This window comes from Osmerus mordax, chromosome 7 (genome assembly GCF_038355195.1).
Source record: "Osmerus mordax isolate fOsmMor3 chromosome 7, fOsmMor3.pri, whole genome shotgun sequence".
NCBI lineage: Eukaryota > Metazoa > Chordata > Actinopteri > Osmeriformes > Osmeridae > Osmerus > Osmerus mordax.
This window is the reverse complement of record NC_090056.1, coordinates 7,492,939-7,514,607: the sequence shown is the minus strand read 5'-3', so window position 1 is coordinate 7,514,607 and position 21,669 is coordinate 7,492,939. Positions and strand designations below refer to the sequence as shown.

General features: G+C 44.5%; 3 protein-coding genes across 10 annotated transcripts; 2 read left to right on the top strand and 1 right to left on the bottom strand.

Annotated features, from left to right (window-relative positions):
• The first annotated feature begins 2,432 nt into the window (after positions 1-2,432).
• nfe2 (nuclear factor, erythroid 2) lies at positions 2,433-7,248 on the top strand. 3 transcript variants are annotated; one of them, XM_067240884.1, is made up of 4 exons: positions 2,433-2,669; positions 4,019-4,097; positions 4,391-4,528; positions 5,337-7,248. In XM_067240884.1, exons 2-4 carry the CDS (start codon positions 4,050-4,052, stop codon positions 6,645-6,647), a joined length of 1,497 nt encoding a protein of 498 aa, XP_067096985.1. In that variant the 5' UTR covers positions 2,433-2,669; positions 4,019-4,049; the 3' UTR covers positions 6,648-7,248. The 3 variants fall into 3 exon arrangements, with proteins under 3 accessions (XP_067096985.1, XP_067096987.1, XP_067096986.1); XM_067240886.1 differs by lacking the exon at positions 2,433-2,669 and adding an exon at positions 3,793-3,902; XM_067240885.1 differs by lacking the exon at positions 2,433-2,669 and having other exon boundaries at positions 3,869-4,097.
• Positions 7,249-7,266: 18 nt separating this feature from the next.
• On the bottom strand, positions 7,267-11,429 carry hnrnpa1b (heterogeneous nuclear ribonucleoprotein A1b). 6 transcript variants are annotated; one of them, XR_010876909.1, is made up of 12 exons: positions 11,343-11,429; positions 10,707-10,823; positions 10,444-10,590; positions 10,138-10,348; positions 9,954-10,049; positions 9,778-9,861; positions 9,601-9,690; positions 9,365-9,517; positions 9,123-9,281; positions 8,916-9,003; positions 7,452-7,521; positions 7,267-7,350 (listed from the first exon to the last, which is right to left on the bottom strand). XR_010876909.1 is itself a non-coding variant. In XM_067240888.1 (11 exons), the coding sequence occupies exons 1-10, from the start codon at positions 11,352-11,354 to the stop codon at positions 8,930-8,932; spliced, it is 1,143 nt and encodes a 380-aa protein (XP_067096989.1). In that variant the 5' UTR covers positions 11,355-11,429; the 3' UTR covers positions 7,382-7,521; positions 8,916-8,929. The 6 variants fall into 6 exon arrangements, 5 of the variants coding, with proteins under 5 accessions (XP_067096989.1, XP_067096988.1, XP_067096990.1 ...); XM_067240888.1 differs by lacking the exon at positions 7,267-7,350 and having other exon boundaries at positions 7,382-7,521; XM_067240887.1 differs by lacking the exons at positions 7,267-7,350; positions 7,452-7,521 and adding an exon at positions 7,655-8,674.
• A 673-nt stretch (positions 11,430-12,102) lies between these two features.
• Positions 12,103-15,537, top strand: cbx5 (chromobox homolog 5 (HP1 alpha homolog, Drosophila)). Its single transcript, XM_067240892.1, has 5 exons — positions 12,103-12,235; positions 12,533-12,750; positions 12,875-13,130; positions 13,551-13,651; positions 14,224-15,537. Exons 2-5 carry the CDS (start codon positions 12,620-12,622, stop codon positions 14,363-14,365), a joined length of 630 nt encoding a protein of 209 aa, XP_067096993.1. The 5' UTR covers positions 12,103-12,235; positions 12,533-12,619; the 3' UTR covers positions 14,366-15,537.
• Positions 15,538-21,669: the final 6,132 nt, after the last annotated feature.

Below are 21,669 nucleotides of genomic sequence, written 5' to 3'. Positions count from 1 at the left end.
AAACGTGATCAGACATAAGAGAATAATAATAGCAACAGTAATAATATAAATAAATAAAAAACAGTTGCATGGTCAAGTTGAGGAAAATAATGAAAAAGAGTGCTGTATATCCTGTAGGTGTGTACAAGTTGCATATGCACATATGGATCTTGGGGTTGGTGGGGGAAGTCAACTCAGGGTGGAGAGGCAGAGGGAAGGGAAGGGAGGATGCTGGGTGGCGGAAGCACTGCGGAGGTCTGATAAAAGCAGCTGTGGGTGATCATGCAGGGACCTGCTAACTGTTGGGGTTACTGGCAGGAGCTGGGGAGTGGAGAGAACCCCATGCTATCACAATGTCCCTCCATCCTCCCTGTCTTGCATCACTGTACACTGCTGCACACACAAACTCACACGCTCACTCTCTCGGCTTAAGAGCAGGCTTTACCCATTCATATAGGCAGACACCACAAATGTATGTGACTGATAATCTTTTGGAAGAAATTAGACGATGATCTCATGGATTGCTGAATGTCTGTCGTGTTATAATATAACGCACACATGGGACACTATTCACACTTTGTCCTCCCACGCTATGAAACTGCCTGCCTCTTCCCAGCAATGCCCAAAACATTCCCTTGAAGAGACCACAATCAAGGCAAAAAATACTCTCTTTAGTGGTCAGAGATATACAGCCCTTCTTAAGGAGTGTGTTTTTAGATGGTTGTTAGAGCATGGCCGCAAATGCCATATTTCCCATCTTTAATGAGTAAACGGTGATCACAATTAACTGCCATGTGAGAGAAGGAGAGGAACAACCAAACATCTGAATTACAAGGGGGGGAAAAAAACATGTCTCAAATGAGACTGATCTGAGCACAGGTGTTGTAGCCAAGTGTGTTCTTATGGTCAACACAGCACATGAGGTGGGTAGGTCAGATGTTCCTGTGTAAGGCTCTGTATGGCTCAGAAGGACTTTTAATAGAAACTCAAAGGGTTGGTTACCAGACCATGAAGTCACCAGCTATGACAGATATACCGTTGTTGACAGTGGCAGTCTAACAATAGTAAAGGGTCATGTGCAGAGATGTTAAAAACATGAGGCTGAGCGAGATAGCATCTCCGAGGATACACTTTAAAAGTCTGAAAGAAGCATGTAAGAGACCAAATAACAGCAAGCACGCATGTCTAGAGAGTGAGTGCTCAGCTGGGAACCTCGACCCGGTTGCAAAACGCTGTGGTCGCTGTAATCACAGCCCAGCTAGTTGGCCTGCAGCTCCAGTGGTTGGGTAAGGGGGCTGGGTGCTAGGAACTTGGGAGCATTGGGAAGTCCCTTCTTTTATGATTCCTGGTAGACATCCACCTCTGTCAGCCACCTACATTTTCCATGTTAGAACAATGACATGAAAACCACGATCTGTGGCGCGGAGGGCGATGATGTCTGATGACCTCTTCCTGGGTTGTCCTTTGATAGAAGCAGCAATAGATTTAGATAGACGCATGTTTCATTTATGGACTTAGCACATCCTTGTTTGTCACCAGATTCTTATTTCCACGCAGACGTTTGAGAAACGTATTCACACATCTATAGATCTGAAATGCTGCACGTAAAAGTAATCAGAAATAAATCCTTCAAACAACTTAATGAATTGCCTTTACCTCCAAATTACAATAAAGATTCTCCAATGTCTTCACTATGGTTTGTCTCTACCACTGTAAATAAAAGATACAACTTTGAGATGTGCTATGAATCCTAACAAATATGGCATACAAAGGGGTAACAATGTGAGATGTCTTTATGTAATTTACCCTTCTTAAATGCAGAGAGGAAGGGGGATTTTGTGGTTCAGGATTGTAATGGTCACTTGCTATGTAAGACACGCTCCCCTCCATTCTCCCCCCTGCTCCTCTCTCTCCCTTGGTGGTTGCTCTGCCAGATATAGGAACAATGTGGCCTTTCTTACCTGCTGGAGGTGTACATTCCATCCCTCACTAAACCAAGTCTTCATCCAGACTCCAGCCCACCCCCGCCTGCACAGGGCCCTCACAGCAATGCCAGCTTCAGCTCCAGGTGCTCCCAGTCACACTCTTCATATGTGTGCTAGTCAGCACAATTTGTAGAGGCACAGAACTTAAGGTTGTGTGTTTGAGGTGGTGGGGGTAGCGGGTATAGCGGGGTCTTTTGGCTGGCTTTGATCAATAATTATTTGGGCATTTTGCCTGAATGCTGATTTAAAATTGTCAAAGTATTACCATTTTAAACATTTGTAAACATGTGTGAACACTAGCCGGGATATATTCTGGGGTTTGCCAGACCACTGGCTTGTGGTTTGTATGTGGAAAAAAAGGGAAATTTTGGGGTTGGGATACGAGAGGGCAAAAAAAGTGTGGTGTTGTGTGGGTGCTTTACAGGAACACTGCTCTCATCACAGACCCATCCCATTTATGCCGGTGACTGACTGTGTAGCGGGGCAGAGAGTGACAGACACAGAGAGAGAACGAGAGAGAGAGTGAAAGCACATGCAGTCTTTTTGATGGTTGGTTTTAAAAAGCAGACAAATGTACTGTCCAGACCAAAGAGATTGAAGACTCCTGTTAGTCTGTTAGCTCCATCACCACATGGATTATGTTCCACATCTGAGGACCTTTTTTTCTCCAAACACCTGTTGAAGAAACAGAGAAATGTTCCTCAGGTATGTTTCTTCATGCCCTACATTGCCTACACAGCTTTCCATTATCTGCTTTTTTTCTTTGCGAGATCATGCTAAAACATTGCTTCTTTCAGATCTTGAATATATATCTGGACATGATATCATGTAAAGTAGTTTAACGATTATATTGTCAAAATGTGTTTCTTTAGAAAGACACATATAATGTGTCTTTATAATGTGTTGAAGTCAAAGTATATTGAATAGTTTTACAGTTTGTTGTCCTCAAGGTTTCAATTATCAATCCCTGCTACTCCAATTGACCACTGCAATGACAAAAAGGTTATCTAATAAATAACAAGACAACTTCTACTGTCCCATAGTCTTAAGTGATTTTGAAAAATGCCAGTTCATGGATTACTTGTACATGGTACATTTGGAACTTGTACACTTTAGCACCCAGTCATTTATTGACAATATTCTTAATGCTTGGCCTACAACATTTATCACGTTAAAAGAAGGCAAACTTACAACCCAATGACATGGTTTACCATAAGACATCCATGTCTCCTTGTGTATGACAGGAAACAGCTTTATCATAACAGTGGTGAGGGCAGGATATGAGGGGATGTCACAACAAGCCCATGTTGGTTACAATAGGCAAGGAAAGCGGTTCATGATACATAATATCATACGATAAATTCTAACTGAATTGATAGGATGAATAACACCCCAGGGTCATGGATCATAAATCAACAATTATTGTTTTCGAATGGTTGGGATTGCATTAATGATACTCCTTCCCGTAAGTAAATGAATGATTGACACTAAACTGCTCAAACCTCTGGTCATAATATTATGTTTAGATTCCTGTAATACTGTAAGTATACGCATCATGTGGGAATATTGGCCTTTATTATACACCAAGGGATTCAGGTGTCACATCTACCTCCAGGACATCCACATGACTACATGTGTGTTGATACATATACATGTGTGTTAAACACACACACAGTACTTCCAGGACTTTCACTTGCAGAGGAGGAGGGGGGACTGCTGTCTTCCAGCAGATTGTCTTATCAGGCCCTGGCATGGTGGTTCCCAGCCTAGCTGATAGGAGGAACTAACCAGACCAACGGCACGACGGGCGGGCTTCAAATGTACCAAGAGTCCATCTATGAAAATCCCCCAAACAACTCATTCACTGTCAGCGGGCTGGCACTTCGGAGGGTGGTGAAGCAGAATCTAGCCTCTGTAGTAGTTATGTTTATAGTATAGGTATAGTAAAATGATTGTTCCTTCCTGGATGTTTTCAAGTGGTTGACATATTGTTACTGGAAGTAAGGGTATGTCATGTACTTTGAATTGCTGATATCTCTATCTCTCATTCCCAGGAGGGTTGGCTGTAACGAGAGTCTGTCCTGAATGTGTTCCACAGCCAACTATCTGCTCCCTTTGAGGAGAAACTGTGAGGTCGGTCTACGCCACGGATGGAGAAATATACGAAATATACTAACACTACTAACACTGTAATGGCAGATATTGTACATAGTCTAACACTGATACTGATACTAATACGTAACGTTTTTTATTGAAAGCATATTCTAGATCTAGGTTAAATCTATCTCAATAAAAGCACCTCTGCTGATTGTATCTAATTCTATCTGTATGTAAAACAATGTAATGGCATCTTGATATATGTACTTACAACCTGCCCAAACAAATCCCAAAAGTGACCAGTCCAGCCCTGTCTCCTCCGTCATCAGGTACTGGCTGCCCCGGGGAGGCTGTACGGGGGAACGTCCATGCTAACCAGCGCCTCTGGAGCCAGATCACATGGAGGCCCCCAGGACACAGACATGGACTTGGCCTGGCAGGAACTGATGGCCATCACAGAGCTGCAGGTGAGCATAGTGACTCCAGTGGCTCTACAACACTGATTTGACCGGATACAGGATAACATTTGCTGAAAGTGTTCATACAGCATTTATGAATCGTAATGGTCGCCTCAATTTGTTGACTGAAAAAACCTCACCTCACATACAAAACACCAACGCACAAACCAGAACAGATCTTGACGTTTTGAACCTAAGAAGTCCCTAGTCCATGAACACAGATACACCTTAAACTCAGTGCATACCTTCCTGAGCCTATCCCGCACCTCCAGACCAACACACACTCAGGTGAGGTTGATAACAATGGGCCAATTGAGTGATGGCAGGATAAAGACACAGGGAGAAAGAGGGCCAAATGCTGTATGTTGCGAGCAGTCCCCTGCACGGCACAATGACCATCTGTTTCCACATGAAACCTGATCGCAACTGGAGAGACCTTCAGAAGCTATGGGTGGCACAGCAATGTGTGTGTGTGTGTGTGTGTGTCTGTGGAGGAGGAGGAGGGGGGTATAATCCACTTTGCAATGTCATGTCTTGATGTGATGCATTATAGTGATATAGATGTGATATCAGCACAGCATACCAAGGCAATAATGCTCCTCAATATGCCATGAGTCTATAGCGCTGCTATATTATTATAATAACTAAAGCGACTGTTCAGCCTCACGCAGAATTGATTACTGATTGATTTTTTCAATATAGCAGGCCATTTTTTATGACTGAACCTGCCTTCCAAAACATATAAGGCCATTCCAAATCCAAGATTGAATTACATCTTTCAAATAAAATAGTACTGTATCTTACTTTCCTATTGCAGGAGTTCCAGGTTCCTGGTGAGGGTCCTTATGAGGCCGTCCAGTACCACCCAATGGAGACAATAGTGCCTCTGGGATCGTTTGAGGTTGGTCAGACGCCACAGCCCCTCTCCTCTGGCTGTGACCTCAACTCTGTGGCCACTGCTTTCCAAGGATCCTACTCTGATGTGATGCCAGCCTGCCATCGACTAGGCACCAATGCTGAGAGACAGTACGTGCATTCTGGTTCTCAGCTCAATGCCCGGCTACTGCCCGCTCCTTCTAATCTCCTGCAGCCTCCACTGACCATGTGCCTGCTGGACCATGTGAACCTGCCATGTGTTGGCGAGGGGCATGGGAAAGACAGTGCCGGCCTCACGCAGGGTATTAGTTGCCAGATGCCTGGGAGTCTTCTACATGGACAGACTGAACATACACAGGCAGGTGATGATCTGGAATCAGACTCTGGTCTTTCCCTGGGCTCCAGTCCTCCTTTGGCCTCTCCAGAAAACGCCATGACTGGTGTAGCTGTATACCAGGGCACAAACATTGCCCTAAACTTCAATGATGGAGCGATGGAGAGTATGGGTGAGGGGAGTAGGAGAGGAGGCGTTTTGTACCCAATAGACTATCAGCACCCCAATGAGTCTTACCATTACCATGGAGCCTCATCTTCCTTCTTCTCACCACAGCCAGGTTCAACCCCCCCCCACACACACCCTCACCTACAGCCCTGTGGGCCTTCGAAACAGCAGCAAACTCTCTCTAGTGCCTTATCTGACTTGTATTCAAACACATCTGGTGTCGCCAGCAGAGGGAGCTCCTGCCAGGCTCTGTATGTGAAGCCCAGGGGGAACTCTGCTTCCACGGCTGCTGTTCATCTGAGCAGAGATGAGCGTCGCGCTCTGGCCTTGAAGATCCCTTTCGCTCTGGAGAAGATCATCAACCTACCGGTGGACGACTTTAACGAACTCCTTACCCAGTATACCCTGGCAGACTCTCAGCTAGCACTGGTCCGTGACATCAGGCGGCGCGGAAAGAACAAAGTGGCAGCTCAGAACTGCAGGAAGAGGAAGCTGGAGAACATTGTCCAGCTGGAGGGGGAGTTGGGCCAGCTCCAGGCCCAGAGAGACCACCTGGCACGGGAGAGGCTGGAGTTCCAGAGAAGCCTGTCCATGGTGCGATGCCGGCTTACGGACTTGTACACTGAGGTTTTCTCTCAGCTGAGAGACGAGGATGGACACCCCTACTCTATTGAAGACTACACTTTGCAACAGAGCCCCGATGGCAACATATATTTAGTGATGCGCAACTCAATGCTGGATGGAGAATGATTCACACTGCTTTTTTCTCTTACTGACATTTTTCCAAGTCATTACTTTGTCATGACAGTATAATACAGACCTGTGTGTCTGAAATAAATTCAATTTAAATGTTCAGAACTAGACCTTGGGAATGGCCGTTACAGAAATTGTTTAAACTGTTCAGTATCTACATTTAGTATGCATTTGAAATACCGCATTGTCGCCCAATTTTACTTGTACATCTGTAAATGTGTCAGGTCAATGTACAGCTACTCCACAATACATCTAGCCTGGGAACAAGACCAATCTGCAAACTCACGTTTTATTGCTCTGGCCATCCTCCCATTCAAACTTTTTTTACCTACGGCATTGAAAGTACCGGGCACCAGTATTTCTAATATGGAGCAGGTCTGATGCACTTTGTTGCATCCATCCAGACATGTTGATAACCCTTTTTATATTATAAATGTAATGAGATTATACCTCATTATATTTTTGAAAGGGGCAAACAGTGTGCTTGGTGATGCAATCAGGTTCAAGACTAGTACGTATTCAAAACATTGTCTGGCAATAAAAGGCTACCATTTCAGCGTTCTTTATATAGTTTCCTTTGCAGTAATAAAACAGTTATGGCTTAAATAAGAACACATTTTGTATAAAAAATAATTTATTGATAAAGTTTAAAAAGTATGCACAGCACATATAAAAAGTGTAACATCTCCCCTCGCTCACCCTGCAAAAGAAAATACATTTCAGAAAATGTCTTCTTGTGACATACACTTATTGAAAGATGACTTATACATGCTGAAAGACTACAAACTTGACAGGTTATACCTCATTAAACGGTTACAGGGGCGAACAGAACGTGCTTGGTTGTGCACTCCACAGGTCAGACATCTGGCTCCTGAAAGGCAGAAAGGAAGACGTAAGAACGACAGAACTTCGTGAAAAGCGACGTCAGAAAGATAAGTCAGGAGTTGTGTTTACACCAGCATGCATTACAAATTTAAACAACGTTATGAAAAAGTTCAGGCCCATTCTTTTTTTTTTTTTACATAGTGGGGCATTGGTGTCAAAATCTGACATGGTCATTACGACTGCTACTCATGACTAAACAAGTGCTTACTCTACCAACTACAGAACATGATATTTAACAGAACTAACAGTAGGTGAAAATTCTGGTCTTACCTACAGAGCGCATTTTAGCCCTTTGGTAGCTGCTGCTTGCTAGTCTCACATGCCTTCTGTACTCACTCTCCCCTGCTTGTCTGCTCCTGGACGTGGACTTTGCTACGTCTCTCCCTCAGCTGGCTTCCATGGCTAGCCTCAAGACTTTGCATGTAAGCTAGCCTCCTCCGGGTGAGCTTGCCCAAACCACCCAGGTGTGCTTCAGTCTCAGTGCTGGGGCTCACTGACGACACTACCTCTCCAGTGTGAGACCAGACGCATCAGGAGTACTCCCATGCTATGGAACCACTCACTGTTCTCCCCACTCACTTGACTTCTCTGGGATGCTCGAAAAATCATTTTCTGTAGTCTAGAGTTGGTCCGATGATTTTACTACACAGTTCTAGCCAGATTGAAGTTTCCCATTTATCACATTGCTTCTCTTCATACCAAGAACAGATGGTTCTGACAAAACAATTGACTTCCCTCAATAACGAGAGCATTTGTACAACACACCTCCAGAGCACCCTCCCTCTCCCAAACCCCTAAAAGATGCTAACACGACTGAACAGTGTTTTAAAAAAAACTGAAAGGTGGTTTATTTCATCTTGATTGGGTTGCAGTTACACAAAAATAAAAACCAGACGCAAAGGAAAGAAATCGACATAAAACCTCATGGAATGCTTGCTTTCCAGAAACATAAAAATATAAAATCCCGGGTGACGACAAAACATTTTTTTTTACGAATCCCCCGCCATGATTTTCTCTATTGTACATCTCTTCTTTGTAGCAGCTGTAACCTGCCACAACTGTTTGGCTGAGCAGATCTATGGGGTAAACCTGCAGCTGCCCTGTCACTTCTCTCGCTCTCCTCTCCTAAGTACTCAGTCCTGTTGAACAATACGGAACAACATAGTTACAACTGTGAACTGACTTTTTGGAATGTGACCTACATTTAAATCCAGAGTGAGCATTCTTTTAAATGATAGAAAAAGTATCACTCGGGTCGACATCAAATCTACATGACTTGCATAACAAGTGTGGTGTGCCCTGCTGGTAGGCTTACACTGGTATCTACGCAAGACCACACTGGGTTTACATTGAGCTCACACTTAATGTTTTGGTGCTCACCATTCTCCCATTATCTAGAATCGTCTCCCGCCGGATCCACCGCCATATCCACCACCGCCGCCACCACTTGAGCCACCTCCATATCCACCTGATGGGAAACAACAACAACGTAACACGGTTAGCAGGAAGACATTCTAGATTAGTTCCTTTTGGAACTTTCAAGAGTTCATCTGGTTGGGTCCCGGTACAAGGCCATGCAGTACACACCTCCATATGGGCCTGAGGTCCTTCCACCACCGCCGCCGCCGCCACCACCACCACCACTGCCAAAGTTGTTGCCCTTCATGGGACCGTAGTTGGACGCCTGGTTGTTGTAGTTTCCAAAGTCGTTGTAGTTGCTGCCGCCGCCGCCACCTCCGAAGTTTCCTGTAATTTAAGTGGTGAAATGTTAACCAACAGAACAGATAACCGAAACAGTCAGGTTCACGCTCAACTCCAAGTCTACCCACCACCACCGAAATTGCCGTTCCCGTTGTTGTAGCTGTCGTAGCCGTTTCCTCCTCCTCCTCCGTAGCCTCCGCCGCCCTGGTTGCCGTAGCCCTGTCCTCCTCCGTAGCCACGGTTACCGCCACCGTAACCGCCAGGGCCTCCTCCATAGCCACCTGGGAAAGCAAAAGGGTCATAGAACCACAGCCAGACCAACACTCAACAGAGCTCTATGGCCACACCAGATCCTAACCCTTACCATCTCCACCTCCATAACCATTGTTGTAACCATCTCCGCCTCCATATCCACCCCCTCTTCCGCCTGAAACAGAACCCGAGTCAGCGTCACCTAAAGTATATTGAAACAATCACCAGAGGTTAAGCATACAGGTTCAAACAAGGTAGGAATAAAGACAAGTGGTGCTGGACCACATACCACGGCCACCGAAGTATCCGTCTCGGCCAAAATCATTACCTCCATAGCCCCCACCTCGGCCGTAATTACCGGAGCCTCCACGGCCTGTAAAAAAAACAAGCCGTTGACTGCTGTGGTCTTGGCGTGATGGGGGGGGGCCCTCCTCAGAAAAGCACTAGAGCGGTTATTGAGCTCACCTCTCATTCCACCCATGGGCGATCCTTGCATTTCCTGTCTCGACAGCGCCTTCCTCACTTCGCAGTTGTGGCCGTTGACAGTGTGGTACTTCTGGACTGGGGGACAAAAATAACTTCATTACAGAGTGAAGGCTAAATGGAAATCAAAATAAAAGACGATTAAACACACTGCCAATCCACTTACTGACGATCCTGTCTACTGCGTCGTGGTCGTCGAATGTTACAAAACCAAAGCCCCTCTTTTTGCCACTGTTGCGGTCGGTCATGATGTCTATGACCTCAATCTTCCCATACTGCTCAAAGTAATCACGAAGATGGGACTCTTCAGTGTCTTCCTTGATGCCACCAACAAAGATCTTCTTCACTGTGACATGAGCACCAGGCCGGCTTGAGTCCTAAATAACAATGACCATTAGATTAACTCTTGACCGAGATTCCCATTCATGACTGATCAGCGGGTAAATCAAACAGGTCAATGGGAGAATCATACCTCTCGAGAAACTGCCCTCTTTGGCTCCACAAGCCTGCCATCAACTTTGTGAGGACGAGCTTCCATTGCAGCATCAACCTCTGTCACAGAGGAGTAAGTGACAAAGCCAAATCCTCTCGAGCGCTTGTTTGCTGGATCCCTCATAACCTGAAGATTATTTGATATTTAAAAACAATGTTTGTAATAGCTTACATTTAAGAAATTGGATCTCTCAGAATTGAATAGAGCAGTTAACATGTTTTTATATAAACAACTAAACTCACCACACAGTCTGTAAGGGAGCCCCATTGTTCGAAGTGAGCTCGGAGGCTTTCGTCGGTGGTCTCAAAGCTCAAGCCTCCGATGAACAGCTTGCGGAGCTGCTCGGGTTCGCGTGAAGCCTGTTAAATATACACATTTCGTTTACGCGCTGGGCATACGCCTGTTTCACAAAAAGTATTTAAACGGATATCATGATAATGTAAACTACGGGGTGAACGGTCTGTTATGAACAACAATGCCCACGATGCAGGCGGAGGGGGTCGTAAGCGCCGCCATTCAGATTGCAAAGCTAACGTATCAACAAACATTACTCGATCATGTTCCCATTCAGTCCGTATGTTTTATAAAACATCTACAACTTATTACGTTAACATTACATAGCGTCGAATATTTACACACGATGGTACCTTTCAACAACTACATTCTGAGATAACTAAAACCGCACGAACAAAGCAGGCCACGAGGCCTACCTTGTTTTAAGATGGCGGCCTATAGATGGCTAGCTAGAGAGCAAAAGAGCAGGATACGATATTTGGTTAACTTATAGCAAATGTTTACATTGCATTTACCAATATCCCTGCAGTCATCTACGGTATGCCACATTTTACCACAACTAAGGCACACATTACAAATCTCACCTCTTTCGACATTCTGCTGATGGAAATTTCTCGATTCCGTGTGACTTGTTCGAGGAGAGCAGATCTGCGACAGCCGAGTAGAAATGTAATGGAGTCCAATAAATAGAAAAGGATACGCCTCTTTCGTGCAACTATTGGTTCGTATTCCCGCTCGCTCTGGTGAAGGCTAGTTTACTTGAATTCGGTTGGATAAACTACTGTCAATCAGTAGACATGTCCAATGATGGTAGGCGTACGCTTTATAGATATTACGTAAGTGTAAAAAGGTTGCCAGGTAGAAAGAGCGTGCTGGTTAATGTAGTTTATCTTCATGTCATGTACGGACCCGAAACACAAGACATATAATCACAAGAACACTATAAAACTGTGTCGAATAGACAAATAGTTTCTATGCAGGACATGAAGTTGTGAACCAAGTATCCTCACGTTATTATTCGATTCCTTCCGTATTGGAGAAATTAATCGTATCAATCATGGCCCGCAATCCATATACGTCAAGGAAATAGCTTCAGTAGACTTTGTTATGATAGGTAGATGAAGCATCCGTGTCTTCAATATATATCAATATCTAATTTGAATATGATTATATTGTACATTTCATTCAGAGTCACCAGCCAATCAAAAATCACATTTAAGTAAATCTGAAGTTTGTTTTTTTGTGTGTGTTTTTCACGAATCGCCATTGTGCGTAGCATTAGCGCGCGCTTTTTACGCAGAGCAGGCAAAGGAGCCAACCAGGTCAGTTTGAGAAGGAAAGGAAGGAAGCTTGATAAGAAGAAAGCAGTGCACGCCGGACAGAACCCAGTCTTGAACGCAAAAAAGACAGTGACTTCGTATTGTAGTGAATTGTGACATAAGGGATAAAGAGGTTTGGAATTAACAGTCTTCATAGAGTAAGTTCGCATTTGTATCTCTAACCTATACCTCAAATATCTACTGCTAGATGCACCATCGCCTGTGTAACGGCTAGCTAGCTAGCAAACTAGCAATATCATGCGCCATGTTAGCTTAGTCGGCTAACAGTACTCATTAGCTGTACGAGCAAAGTAGCCCACATGCTACCTCAGCAATAGTACATCCAACCCTAGCTATATATTTAATTATATTGGTATTCACCTTCTAATACTCATAGCTACTAACTAACAAATCAAATCTACCTGTCGCTTTCTATAATCTACTTTTTTCTTCAGGTATTTTCCAGTTTGATTCAATCAAGATAGCCATCTATAGTTCGCTAGCTAGCAAGCGATTTCTCTTGCTCTAGCGGTCTATTAGCCATGGGAAAGAAGAGTCGTGAAGATGGTTCCTCGTCTTCAGAGGAAGAAGAGTATGTTGTTGAAAAGGTGCTGGACAGAAGGGTAACAAAGGGCCGAGTTGAATTTTTCCTCAAGTGGAAAGGGTACTCAGAGTAAGTTAATTTAGATCACAAATAATATTTGCAGTTCATTGATTCCTAATGTTTAGAGAGTCGTATAGGTATGTAAGCAAGCTAACGTACTCATCTATTACAATTTTTGCGTGATTCTTTTCAGGAAGCACAATACATGGGAACCAGAGAAGAATCTAGGCTGTCCTGAGCTCATTGCAGAGTTCATGAAGACCTACAAGAAGAGCAGCAGCAGCAGTAGTAGTAGTAGTAGTGGTGGTGGTGCTGCTTCTACCCCCAGCAGTGGGGCAGCCAAGTCCAGCTCAGGCCCTTCTGGGCGCTCCAAAGACAGTAGCGGCAGCAAGAGGAGAAACTCAGACGAAGATGAGGAGGGCAGCAGTAAGCCCAAAAGAAAAAAGGAAGTAAGCGATTGAGGCCACTGAAGAGTTCACTACAGTTTGTTCTTGCTTCTTCTGCTCCAAACGTATGCATCTGCGGAAGTAGGGTGGAACACCCCGAAATGTACCCCCCAAGACGTGTTAAAGCATGTCCTCTTATTTCTGGCGTAATGTGATCTGATATTTGACTCTTTGTGAACACCAAAGACCTCTTGCATAGAAATTTGTGTCTATAGGACTTGTTTTCTGGTTGACACCTTGAGCCTTAAACAATGGCTTAATCTATTGACTTTGCATTTGAATACATGTTTAAAAGCAACCTAATTTAAAAGTGAAAACGGCTAACCCCACCCACTGCAGCAGTATCCTGTCAACATCTTTCCCGATACCTTTTGTTAGTATCACCCAAACCTGTTGGGAGTAATATTTATCCATCTTTTACAGGATGAAATACTTGTTGCGCGTGGCTTTGAGAGAGGTCTTGAACCAGAGAAGATCATCGGCGCCACAGACTCGTGTGGAGACCTCATGTTCCTCATGAAATGGTGAGTTCCCTTTCTGATCACTGGACAAATGAACAGGATAAGACTGACATGAAGGCTAACCTGCAGACTGTGTTGCACATGTTGGTACACAGCACCAGGTCTGTCAACAGTGCTTTTGTCAATCCCATGATAAACGATACCTTTCCACCCCCCGCCCAATCACTGCAAAAATGACCTTGTTACCTTGACCTCTAAGTTAACATCAAGATATATAACGTCCCAGGACCAATTAATGCTCCCCATAGCAATGTCCTCCTCCTGCCTGTGTCCTGTCCTCCTCCTGCCTGTCTCCTGTCCTCTTCCTGCCTGTCTCCTGTCCTCCTCCTGCCTGTCTCCTGTCCTCCTCCTGCCTGTCTCCTGTCCTCCTCCTGCCTGTCTCCTGTCCTCCTCCTGCCTGTCTCCTGTCCTCTTCCTGCCTGTCTCCTGTCCTCCTCCTTCCTGTCCTCCTCCTGCCTGTCTCCTGTCCTCCTCCTGCCTGTCTCCTGTCCTCCACCTACCTGTCCTCCTCCTGCCTGTCTCCTGTCCTCCGATCCAATTTTAACGCGTCCATCACCCACCTTCTCTCCTCGCAGGAAGGACTCTGACGAGGCAGACCTGGTGCTCGCCAAAGAGGCCAACCTCAAGTGCCCACAGATTGTCATAGCCTTCTATGAGGAGAGGCTCACCTGGCACGAGGACGGAGACAAGAAGGAAAAGGAGGCCGTGAGCGTGTGAGTGGGCGTCCGGGGCGCTGCATGGGCAGAGCAAGACCCTTTTCTGCCCCATGCTGCAGAGACTACCTGGAGAGAGATGCACGCACACACACACACACACACACCTGTTGGCTCATTGTTTCTACTGACCGTGTGACTCCCCCCAGAACAACTCTGGAATAAACGGCCCGCCTCATGGCGGCCTCCTCCCCCGTGCCCCGTGTACAGACTAACGACACAGAACACAACAGTTCACGCCTTCCCCAACCCAGACACTGAAGCACCAGAGCTTAACTGAACAGCCCTCCATCTTGCGGACTCCGCTTTCTTCTCTCTCTCTCTCTTTGCTGTCGTTCGTCTTCTTTGATTCCCCTTGTGCCGTTTAAAATTGTGCTGATTTGTGTTGGTGAGATTATATTTGGGTCACTTGCTGAGTACAACTGTCCTAGAGGGACTTTGAAGGTAGCCTTCACCAAATGCATTTGAGTAAAGGTGTGCGCCTCACGACAAACCATCTGGGTTTCTACAAAGGTTCCTTCAATGTAGTTTTTGATATTTTTAGTGATACTCATGTTCAAGGTCAATACTGTTTTTACCGTCAGTTTAAGGATTCCCTGCTTTTCTTTCTCTGTTGATGGACTCTTTTTTTTTATTTTTAAGTGCTCACATTTGATGTTAAATTAAGCCAATGTCCAACACTCATTTTTATCGACCTTTTTTTAAAGCAGCTCACTTTTTAGCAGATTGTTCTCTTTGATTTCCATTTAACATTTGTCAACTTCTCAGATGAATGTCTTGTAACAACAAGCACAAGCAAGGGTGATTTGTCTGGCACATGCCCATTTGCTGACGTGGATGGTGTTTATATTGAACCTAACTGCAATAATGGTAGAATGGGACCAGCCACCCAATGAGACGAGTTGGACAATCATATCATAGATGTGAGTCTTCACAATGGATTATGGCACCAGCTGAAGCATTGACTGAAGTGTGCCACCTTGTGGCTAGATGAAGCAAAACATGTTGGTTCTCTGATGGAAGCTGGTGGTTGCTTCCATTTTAGACTCCCCTGCTCATTGATGGGGTTATTTTTGTGGTATTTTATTTCCGGTTATCCAATGAATCCAACCATTAGAGTATTTGTTGTACTACGTATTAATGTGATGTTAACATCATTAAAGGGAGTTCAAAGAACATTCAGATATGTCCTGCGTTTGTACACATTTCCCCAACTCAATGTGTTCTGTTCAATCATGGAATTGTGTCAGACCTAACTGGTACCATCCACAACTGCAATGACCAGTTATGATTATCCATGTTATGTTCTGTATGAGCATCCTTTCTGTTGAATGCAGTTATTGATGTATTGTGCAGCTGGTACTCACCTCAATTCATTGTGATAGAAACCCAGGGGCCAAAACTACTAAGGCGAGTAACATTAAAAAAATCCTACCGAAACATGCATACGCGGATGTTTTAATAGTTTAGTAAACGTGCCTAGGCCTATGCTATGTTTTCAGTGTGACGTGATGAACCTTGTGACTAGAGGGGGAGAGGGAGAGCGTACATATCCTAATCAGTTAACTTGGTCTGATGTATCTGAAATGATTGTTTTCAATATTAATAGCTTAGGCCTACTTCTATATATTTTTCGTGTGTAAAAGTGTTCATTTCAATAGTTCCAACAGTTAATTATACCTAACATACGACTTAATTGAAATTGCGTTCATTTAAGGTAAACCAAGCAAGGGAACACACACCCACCCTGCTTCTCCGTCTCTGCTCTCGGAGGATGAACTCCCCGTTCAACCACGCCCCTCCCAGTCACTGATGACTTTAGGACGAAGTCTGAAGACGCTTGTCTTATGTTGAGCTAATGGTACCGGATGCAGCACTTTACTTCTCGTGGTATTTGCGAATTGGACCCTTTTGTGTGTTGTAATTGATGATGTTGCACTGTGTCTTGTTAAACAGACTGCTCTTTGGCACCAAACGCGCTTCGAATCTTTGATTATCTGCACCATCCATTTGTAGGATTAGCTACTTGCTTTTATCTAAAGCGTCTGCTATACCTAAATGTAATTTATTAAACGGTGCAGCAAGGGTGCGATATGTCCTACTACATTTCGATTGATACCTATGTTGGCAAGAATAGCGCATATCCTCTGGAGAGAGACCACCAGTGGCCGTAACACTGGCCTGACGTGCGGCTTCTTTTCATATCGTCAACTTTGTATGCGCACATCAGCACCCACATTTACTGCTGCCATATTTTTCTCTTGCTGCTTGTGACCAAACTACTAACGCCACCAAACAAACAATTGTCCGATTCCCTATATCGTAAATTAATATCTCAATTTCTCATTCTTTGTAATTGATCTTCTCACGTTTTCTTGTTGACTTTGCCATTTCTAATAACAAGAATCACATTGTTTAACGGGGACATCGAGAAATGTATTCATACTGTACAGTAAAACATGGAAGGTCAAAAGTGAGAGTTGACAGGGACTAGAAGTTCGTTCACGTGCGCACAATCACAAGTAAATTGGAATCTATAAACAAACGTGCGCACCGGTCAAGTAGCCTAGCCCAAAAACTTCTGATAAAACTTGAGACCTGGCCAGAGATAGATACATTTCACCCTGGTTCAGTGGTCTCCAACCCTGGTCCTCAGGGCCCACTGTCCTTCATGTTTGAGATGTTTCCCTGCTCCAACGCACCTGATTCGAACGGTTATCGGGCTTCTGCTGAGCTTCATAACGACTTATTCATTTAAATCAGGGTTGAAGACCATTGTCCTAGGTGATTGTTATATCCCTACAGTATTTGTAGATAAGAATACCTCATTCTACTCAACACCTACTTTCTCATGATGAGAATTTATAGAAGGGACAACTAAGTTGTCAAGTCACTGTTGTTGACATCCATATGTAAACCCATGGCAAATGTCAAATTAATGCAATGCAGATTTATTTTTTTAGGACGGAAGTAACATCATTGTACATTTAAGGGTTACAAATAAAAGTTATTTTACTTTTTGCATAGATATTGTATCTCATGTTCAAATATAAAAATTAAATAAAAAAATAATCTTCATTTTGACTTTGCTTTTTTAAGGTATTGTCCACTCAAAATACTTACAGTGTATTGGTTACAATAAAAACGTTGTTAATGTGCAATAAATCAAAATACTTTCCGGGCAGAGCACAGATAGTGTTTGTCCACCAGATGGTGCCACTTTGTACGAAACTATCTTAATGACTAGCCCTAGTTACTGGTCTTTGTACAGACATCAAATTCAAATACCCAATGCAAAGTAAAGACTAGTCTCAGATCATTCCATGGTGTGTCTTCATTTGTGGGGAGTAATACCATGGGTAGTACCATCATTACTTTCAAAAGATATGAATATGACATCAATGAGTCATCTAGTCATTTTCCTATTTATACTCTGAGTTAAGATCAATAAACAGTTTAGAGAATTTTCTGAATGTTAAATGATATGCTCAAAGATACCCACTGATTGACAGGATGTACTTAATGTAAGATAGAGAGACTTGATGGGAATGGTACACAGTGTGTTTGAATTCTAAATGGATCTGAACCCAAGGCTATGTTGCTGGTCCTGGTTCTACCATGCAGTCATGCATGCTGGCAAACTATGGAATATTCAGTAGGATATTTTAGTAATATCGAAGTTGATGGAGAACGGGAGTACAAACTGTGGTGCCTCTCTTCCTCTTCCATTCCTTTATGCTCTCCCTCTTCCTCCAAGTCTTTTGTTTTGTATCTCTCTTTTCTTAGTCTGTCTCCCTCCCTCACACACCAAACCGCCGCATAGCTACACAACCATGGCGGTGGAATTTTCCTGAAGAAAAAACCCTTCTACACTCCAAATGGAATGCAAAGGTCACTAGTAAATTTCCAGCCCCTGGGACCATTAAGCCCAACAGAGGGAGTGAAGCAGCAGGGTGTTTTATGGAGCCTGGAGTTGTCTGCTGCTGACAGACCTGGGCTGGAGGGGGGGGGCTGCAGTGGCAGCCAAGGGAGCCCTGTCTGTGATGAGCGGGGTAAACACATGGGCAGCAGCAGGGGCATCTTCAGAATACCGGGACTGTGTTTGAATTGAGACAGAATGTACAGACACAGAGAGAGGAGGAATGTGTAGATGACTTCCAGAGGGCATAGTCAGTGTCTCAGCACATTCTGCCAAACGAGTGTCCAGGGGGCAGCAGGAACAGCTGTGGTGAGGTTGGCTCGCCGGGGGAGCGATTGCCGCAGTGGCTCTGATCAATGGCGCATGACTTGTTGGTCAATAGACACACACACAAGGTACACTCATGCGCACAAAAACACCTTGATGCACATCTACAGGGAATGTATTCATGGATGTCTTCAGACATCTAAAAATGCCCTACAGTGCCCTAGAACGAGCACCTTTTCTGGAAAACTCCATAGTTAGGAAGGCCTTAAAGCGTCTCATCTCCCCAGAAATCTGGGTGCTTTGTTTCACAGGACCTATGTCAATGAAATGGCCTCCATTTCTCATTGTGTCCTATTGGTTGACAGGTAAGGTATGCACTACAGCCGGCCAGCTGTCCTACTTTTCCACGCATGCTGGTCCTTGTTGCGACAAGACATAACGGCCAGCAGTGATGAGTCGCACACACTCGCCTATCGCCGCTGGAGCACTGATCCGTGCGAAGGTGATTGCGGCGTGATGCTCTAATTTGGGGGCGGTCATCATGTTTAATGTGCAGTAAAGCATTGGGAGACAAAGGCTCTTTCTTTTTTCATCCTAAGTGTCCTCCCTCTCCCCTTCCCCCTCCACCACCCACCGTCCACCCAGTACGAACACTACTGGCCCATCCCCCCTGCCTCACCCCCCCTTTCCCTTCATCTTCTCGCCTCAGCCAAGACAGAGAGAGAGAGAGAGAGAGAGAGAGAGAGAGAGAGAGAGAGAGAGAGAGAGAAGAGAGAATTATAGCTGCCATAAAAGGCAGGTAATGCATTGTTAACTAATTCTGTCTGCTCAGAGCTGATATATCCTCCTGCTCTAAATCTCCACGCTTCCAATAAAATGCAAATGCTAATGCTTGCCCTCCATGAGCCGGTATAATTCTTAGCAGGCTAGCCAGAGGTAAATGCTGGAATAGGGGGATGGGGCGAGCAAGGCTGGAGTCCAGTGTGTGGAACTAGCCTGTCTAGAGAGGAAAGATAGGCTAATCCAGACAAGGAGAGGTCCAGCTCTGCTCTGGAACAAATCCCCCAACCCTGTCTTAAACAACAGCGTCTGCAACTGTTCTATTAAACCATGCTTTTTCTGACAGGACCAGAGAGCCAACATGTTGACAGACTGCCTGATGTCAGGAGTTTCAGCCCTGTCTTGGGGAGGGAACATCCACCATCTTGGAAATCTGGATCCTATTTGAACTTGTGTCTGCACACTTTTCTGTTGTCTTGAGAGGAATAGTCACAAACGCTGATTGCACTTGAAACACCTTGATATCCAACAACCAATTGCTTTTATTCTAGAAGGGTCCACATGCGCCGGAGAAATAAGATTTGATGTTTCCTAACCACCGATCTACAAAGGATAGAAGTCTATAAGCCTTTCAATGTAATGCAACATATTTTCATGTTAATGGTCGTGTCATACTTGCAGTAACCTTGAGCTTCAAAATATTGATCCATTTTGGCGTTTTCAATTATCCTGCAGCATTTTCCTGCCATCTCCTAAGACCAAGTGATTTGCACTCCTTCATAACTCTAGGCTTGTCCTGTAATTAGACCATCAATTAATTTACAGAAAGGATAGGGAGAGAGAGAAAAGATTGCGAGAGTTAAGTAATCCCTCCGAGATTGGTCAAAAGACATTTATAAATATGCTCCAGTATATACATTGTTTCCATTTGTGTTTTTGTTGTAATATAAAATTATGATTTCGATGTGCACTCCAACATGCATCACTAACGTCATTTTATATTTGGTCCCTCTTGTGGCCAAACTGAGAATCTGAAGTACTGAAGGATTTCCTATTTGCATTCCAAAGTAATACTTTTTCACATCACGAGAAGAATGTACTTTTAATGAGTTAAATACAAATGTATCTTAATCTTTCAAACTATTTAAAACCACCAGTGAATTTACCAATGACTTTTTAATGCACTTTTCAATGCATTGTCTGACAGTAGTGAACTGTTCTCTGGTCCTCCCAGATCTGCCGGTCTCATTTACAGCTCAGCAGTTAAGTGAAGAACCAGTCCTGATTGATTTTAAAGAAGGACTGCTGTGCCATTAGTATTCCACTCCCTGCTGTAAATACTAAACAGAGATAGCTACCGTGGATGGATAGAGCCTTTACTTTACAGGAGTAGGAGTTACTCTATCAGCCCCACAGTGGGTGCCATAAGGACATTTACATTCGACAAGCCTAAGTTAGCACCATAATCAAGTCTTCCAGATGCTTTTTTTCCTGTGTGTATGTGTGTGTAGGCCTATATGTAGTGTGTGTTGTGGGGAGAAGGGGTTCCATCTGTGTGTGTGTGTGTGTGTGTTTGTGAACTGTGTAAAACACAGTGAGCTGTTTCAGTGGAAACTGCAATCTCAGCGATGTCTGAACTTAAAGCACCACAAACGTACCATAGTGTTAAATAAAGCCAGTGAGCTAGTGGCACGCCTAGCTCATCTCTACATCCAGGTGGAGAGCTGGCAATGTAACGTACCTGCTGTGCTGTACATGATATCCTCACATGTGAGTCCACAGCTGCCAGGGTAGTTAGATATACTGATTCTGGGGATAGCAAGGTCAGCCAATAGTACCCACCTGCTCCATCCTCCCCGACACACACACACGCACACACAGCCCCTCCGCCCTCAATCACCCAGCCCCCAGTTCTGGGACCAATCATAGCTGGACAACTTTCAGCCCACTCCGACCCCCGCATGTGTTCCTGAATTTATGACAGCGACTTATTGGCGCCATTTTACGTTAAAAGTCAGCTTGAGTTTCCCGGAGTTGCCATATGTGTGGCAAGTGTTAATCCACTCCCATTGGGAGAAGACACGTACAGGTCCTGGCTCCAAGCCGGCACCAAAGCCCCTGAAGTTTTTGCCCTCCACTGACCAAGGGATTCTCCTGCCATGGCCGTGTGCAGCCCCGGCATAATACCTACCCATAAAGCATCTAGTGTTACACCCTCAATGAATGTGAGGTATTACACGCTTGAGGTCCAATATGCGAGGATGGTCATCGGGTGAGGAGAACCCAGCTGTTGGAGCCAGATTTGGCGGGCCGAGGAAGGGGGAAGAAAGACACAATCTGCC